Source organism: Lathyrus oleraceus, chromosome 3 (assembly GCF_024323335.1).
Source record: "Lathyrus oleraceus cultivar Zhongwan6 chromosome 3, CAAS_Psat_ZW6_1.0, whole genome shotgun sequence".
NCBI classification, from domain to species: domain Eukaryota; kingdom Viridiplantae; phylum Streptophyta; class Magnoliopsida; order Fabales; family Fabaceae; genus Lathyrus; species Lathyrus oleraceus.
In genome coordinates, this window is record NC_066581.1 from 523,421,991 (window position 1) to 523,428,236 (window position 6,246).

Below are 6,246 nucleotides of genomic sequence, written 5' to 3' on the forward strand. Positions count from 1 at the left end.
TTTGTAATAAAGGTCACAAATTTTAGATACTTTATATATAGAACTGAAGTACCCAAGCCAAAGTGTGAAACATTTTGTGAGTGATATGTGAGTCTGCATCCCTTTCATTGTATTTTCTTTATGTTTTCTTAATTGAAACATCTTTTCTTTTCTTCATTTACTGCATTTATTTAATGTTTTTATTGTAAATTTCTTTTAGTTTAACTGAAGCTTTATTGTCTTTAAAGTTTATTTTTATCTTGTTTGCATACAGACACTCATAATCACTTCATATACATATTTTCTTGTAAACGTGTTTGCCAATAATTACTTCAGAGATTTTTCAATTTAATCTCACAAACTTTCAAACTCGTGATTGTTCTTTAAAAACACTTGCGAATAGTGTGATACAACATCTGGTCTCTGACAATAGACATGTGTTATGGAAGTTCTAGTTCATATTTAATCCAAGATTTACTCTACAAAGAAGATTTATATAAAGAGATTTAATTTGGATGTTCAGGTGAAACATATGGAACACGACGTTCCAGCATGCGTGTAGTGCAACATTTGGCCTTGGTCAGCAAGCCATGATGAATGTTGTTAGGTGCAAAATTCTGATTGAGATTCAATTAGATCTTTTGCAGATTGATTTGTAATGTTTGTTTGATTTGTTTGAAATCTATTGAAGATCAAATTAGATTTAAAGGAGATTTGAATTTGAATTTGAAATATAACAAATCATATATTTTGTTGGAGCGATTTATGGAGAAAATCAAATCCAATTGATTCAACTATTATTCTGGATGAAATTAAATTAGAAATCCAAAAGAGAAAAGACCATAATGGATTGCTATTTAGGGAGACTCAAATCTCATGTTTGAGAACAAGTTTTGTGCCCTAGGAGTAAGTTCTTTTTGCTAGTGTTTTTGATTATTTTGTTATTTGTATTCCACAATAATGTTATTAGTCATATCATAAGGATTAGTGTTAGATCTTGGTTGTGTGCACCACACTATTGGTTTAGTCACTTGACATAGTTGTTGATTTGTCTTAGTTGAATTTTAAATTCATCATTCAATAGAGTTATTATTGAAGTTGATCACGTGGGATTAATGATTAAGAGAAAGTGAGAGGGATTCTCATATTTAAGGGGAGTCATAAATAGAAAGTCACTATGATTAGGAAGAGGCTTTGAACAACACACAGTTGATGTTCCTATAAGACTAATTGTACTAATTCAAGATAGGGAATTTCCTTTCTTTGGTATAGTGCCCTTTTGATGTAGGTGTTGTTTGCACCGAAATGAGTTACCAATTCTCTTTTGTTATTTTATTGCTTTATGCATTGTGATATTGTTATATTATTGTCATACTGGTTTAACAAGTTGGACCAGTTGTCCCAACATCGTGTCCAACATCTATCATCTCAGGAACAAAATTTCAGCTTCCAATTTTCTTGTTTAGAGGGAGAAAATAACTACTTCTATGTCATCTCTTTCATTTCAGAATCATATTGTTTTCCTTATTTGGATGAGTTGAGCTTCATCTAAGATATTGGGCTTTTCTTGGCAGTTATTGCAGGATCGATACCTTTCGAGAGTAAACTTGTTTAGAAGAGAGGTGTTATCAGATTCTAGTAGGCTTTCTTGTCCTTTTTGTGGGTTTTCGTCTGAGACTGCTTCTCACCTTTTTATTACTTGTGAGACAGTCTTGTCAGTGTCGTATAGAGTTTTTCAGGTAGTTGGGGTGCCAAGTAGCTATTCACCACGATCTTAGGTTGCGCTTTGAGTACTTTCATTTTTAGGAAGTAGGGTTAAGTATATGAGCGATTATCTTATGGTTTGGCATCATGATGTAATCTGGTGTATTTGGAGAGTCGGAAATGATGTTATATTTAATGGAGTCGCAAAAAGAGAGAAAGAAGTGGAGGAAAATAGTTTTTTTTTGGCATGGAATTATTTTTTGGGTCGGACGGGGGATAACTCTTGCACCTTCACATATTGGCTTTAAAATCCTATCCTCTCCCTACACCTATAGAGGATCGAGTGTTTACACTAATTCTGAGTGTGGTGGTGGATCTTTTTTTTCCCATCTTTTAGTGTGATTTGATTTGTTGATGGTGAGTCTAGTTGATTTGGAGATCTAACCTAAGAGTAGCGACGTGATTCTGAAGAAATTGTGGTTTTGATTCTGGATGTCCCTCGGTTCAAATCTTCTAGATTTTTTCTATTTTTTGTTGTTTTTTATTTTGTTTTCAAACACTTCTTATGGTTTGTATTTTCTTTTTAGATTTTTGTATCTTGAGATTTTGTCATAACTAATATATTTATTTTGCCATTAAAAAATAGTGATAAAAATACTCTAAATACTTGTATTTTTGAAACCAATAAAAAAATATTCAAAAGAGTAATTACCACGAAGAATTTTATCAAAATTCAAATATGCTTCTTCAAACAAACATAACATATATCTAAAAAAATTTAATTACCATTACTAAGACTTTATAAACAATTTATTTTAAAGTCAACTTTTACATTCTCAACAATCTCACCTAATTTATAATTTCATTAACTATAAAAACCATACCAAACCAAACAAAATTAAAAACAAATCCCATCAAAAACATAAACCACCAAATGTCTTCTCCTCCTTACCTATTTCCTCAAACTCAATCAACCATTCTCCCAAACCCTTCCAACTTCTTCTCCCCAAACTTGCTATCCACACCCCTCCCTACCAGCTCTTTCTTCCAAAACTTTGCTCTAAAAAATGGCGACCAACCTGAATACATTCACCCTTACCTCATCCAATCCTCAAACTCTTCACTCTCGGTTTCATACCCTTTACTCCTCTTCTCCACAGCATTACTCTACCAGGTTTTCTCACCAGATCTCACTATCTCATCCACACAAAAACCTCAAACAAACATACCACAAAACAACCATGTTATATCCTCGTACAGTGATCTTGGTGTGACGCTTGATATTCCCACTGCAAATCTAAGATTTTTTCTAGTTAGAGGAAGCCCTTTTGTAACTGCTTTAGTTACAAAACCAACACCTCTTTCAATCAAAACAAATCACACCATTGTTTCTTTCTCATCATTTGATTACAAGAAAACCAAATATAGACTATCACTCAACAATGGTCAGAAATGGATCATATACACTTCTTCACCAATTAACTTCAACCATGACGGTTCAGAGGTTAAGTCCGATCCGTTTTCTGGTATAATCCGTTTCGCCGTTGTTTCTAATTCGAATAATGAGAAAATTCTCCATGAATTCAGCTCGAGTTACCCCGTTTCCGGCTATGCAAAGATCGAGGATAAATTCGGTTTGGTTTATAAATGGAAAACTAAAAATTCCGGTGATTTACTCATGCTAGCACATCCTCTTCATGTTAAGCTTTTGTCGAAGAATAGTAACGATCATAAAGTTACTATTTTGAATGATTTTAAGTATAGAAGCGTTGATGGTGATCTTGTTGGTGTTGTTGGAAAATCATGGTTGTTGAAAACTGATTCTGTTAATGTAACATGGCATTCTAGTAAAGGTGTTTCAAAAGATTCATACGAGGAAGTTGTTTCTGCTCTTGAGAAAGATGTGAATGAGTTGAACGTTGCGACGATAAATACAACTTCGTCTTATTTTTACGGCAAGATTGTTGCAAGAGCTGCAAGGCTTGCTTTGATAGCTGAAGAAGTTTCTTATGAGAAAGTGATTCCAATTGTTAAGGATTTTTTGAAGAAAACTATTGAGCCATGGTTAGATGGAAACTTCAAAGGGAATGGTTTTTTGTATGAGAAAACATGGGGTGGATTGGTTACTCAACAAGGGGTTAATGATAGTGGTGCTGATTTTGGTTTTGGTGTTTATAACGATCATCATTATCATTTAGGTTATTTTCTTTATGGAATTGGAGTTCTTGCAAAACTTGATCAAGATTGGGGACAAAAGTATAAACCAATAGTTTATTCACTTTTGAAAGATTTTATGAACTTGGGTCAAAGGGATAACAAAAACTATCCAACTTTAAGGAGTTTTGATCCTTACAAGTTACATTCTTGGGCTTCGGGGTTGACCGAATTCAGAGACGGAAGGAATCAAGAAAGTACAAGCGAAGCTGTGAACGCGTACTACTCGGTTACCTTAGTAGGTTTAGCTTATGACGATGAAGATTTGGTCGCGATCGGATCGACGCTTTTAGCGTTCGAAATTAACGCGGCGCAAACTTGGTGGCACGTGAAAGCCGAGAACAATGTGTATGGTACTGATTTTGCTAAGCAAAATCCGGTAGTTGGTGTTTTGTGGGCGAACAAGAGAGATAGTAGTCTTTGGTGGGCTTCGTCGGAGTGTCGCCAGTGTCGGCTTAGTATACAAGTTTTGCCTTTGTTGCCTATAACTGAGAATTTGTTCAATGATGGTGTTTATGCTAAGGAGCTTGTGGAATGGACATGGCCAACTTTGAGTAAAGAAGGGTGGAAAGGGTTTACTTATGCTTTGCAAGGTGTTTATGATAAGGAAAATGCTTTGAAGAATATTAGAACTTTGAAAGGTTTTGATGATGGAAACTCTTTGAGTAATTTGTTATGGTGGATTCATAGTAGATGATTATGTGGGTGGGATGCACAAAATTATTATTTGTGTAAAATGTAATAAATAAAAATAAGACATGCAATTTGATGTTTCAATTTATTGTAATTTGTAAAATCCTATATTTCATATATATGTTCACAATGTTTTTCAACTGCTCTAGAAGTTTGGTTACTCTCAATAGTCAATGGAATGAGTTGACACAAAATTATGAGCAAGTTGTCAAAAACTGCTGGCACCAACTATCATTGGAATCTTGAATATGTCAAATTCACACACAAATGGGACAAAACTCAAGTCATATTATATACTCTAAAATTAAATAAAGACTCAAAATATTGGCCTACTTAGTATAGGCAGTCACAAGACATAGGACAATAATGTTGATGGTTCGATTATAGGAAATGACAAAGAATGCACTGTCAGTTTTGTTTAATTGTTTGAAATAACAAGTTGTACAACACATAATCCAATTGGTGTACAAACATGCAAAAGAGAGAATGTACTATCTTTCATATATTTATATATTTTCGTCAATTGGACTGATGTTTCTCTTTTCTATTGTACATAGACGGTAATTGAATTGACATCTCCTTTGCTTTAGAATTTTTTTTATTTAAAAGTGGATTATTGTTGAAAAAATGGGTTATTTTGGATATTTATTTTTAAAAATAGGTTATTTAGATAAAAAAATCTTCTAAAATAAATAATCAAATAAATTTATTATTTAAAATTTTAAAAATATATGCTTAACTATAAATAAATGTATAATTTAATAACAACTCGTAAATTTATGTTTAAATCAATAAATATTATGTGATTTTGAATAAACATTCAAGTTGATGTTTAAACTATATAGGAAATGACAAAGAATGCGTTGTGATGCCTTATATACGGAGATGTGGGGTTTGTATTTAAGATTGGATATGACTTGGTGAGAATATTATTCTAATCTTATTGAAGAAAGTGACATTTGAAAATTGTTGAAGTTGAGGTGGGTGTGAAAATCAACCATACTTGACCCAAAGCAAATAAGAGTGTTGTTTGGTTTGGAAACTTTAACATTTCTATGAGTCATTTGAATTTGTTAGTTTTAGAGTCTCCTACAAGATATCTCTAAAAGATCCTCTTTATTGACATATATGAGATCCTCTTTAATATCATTTTAACTCATTTTTAAAATAAAATTCAATATATAAAAAATTGAAATTTAATAAAATTTTAAGAAAAAGAAGATTAATATTAAATTAAATTATTAAATAAATTATTATACAAAATTAAATATGTTTGTGGTCCTCCTAAATATCTTAAATTTCGGTTTTAATCCCTCAAAATATTTTCTTAAAAGAATGGTCCTCCTAAAATTTTTCATCCACGATTTTGGTCCCTAATACTAAAATCGTCGCTAAATAATAAACAATCGCTAATTCTGTTGTTAAGTTGTTAAAATCGTCACTAAGTTGTAGGAGGGGTCAAAAGTGTGGATGAAAAATTTTAGGAGAATCATTCTTTGAAGAAAATATTTTGAAGGACTAAAAATGAAATTTGAGACATTTATGAGGATCACAAACATATTTAACTCTATAAAATATGAAGAAAAAAAAATAGACTTAAGGGATCTTTTAGTCACTTAACTTAACTGAATGTTTCATTTTGGTCTCTTAACTAAA

At 32.1% G+C, this 6,246-nt stretch overlaps 1 protein-coding gene across 1 annotated transcript; it reads left to right on the forward strand.

The window, feature by feature from the left end:
• Positions 1–2,476: 2,476 nt before the first annotated feature.
• Positions 2,477–4,730, forward strand: LOC127128635 (ascus wall endo-1,3(4)-beta-glucanase). The gene has a single exon (XM_051058003.1). The coding sequence runs from the start codon at positions 2,618–2,620 to the stop codon at positions 4,592–4,594; it is 1,977 nt and encodes a 658-aa protein (XP_050913960.1). The 5' UTR covers positions 2,477–2,617; the 3' UTR covers positions 4,595–4,730.
• The last annotated feature ends 1,516 nt before the right edge of the window (positions 4,731–6,246 follow it).

Excerpts from the sequence above, each read along its gene's own strand:
- LOC127128635 (XM_051058003.1), top strand. The coding sequence starts at position 2,618 with ATGTCTTCTCCTCCTTACCTATTTCCTCAAACTCAATCAACCATTCTC.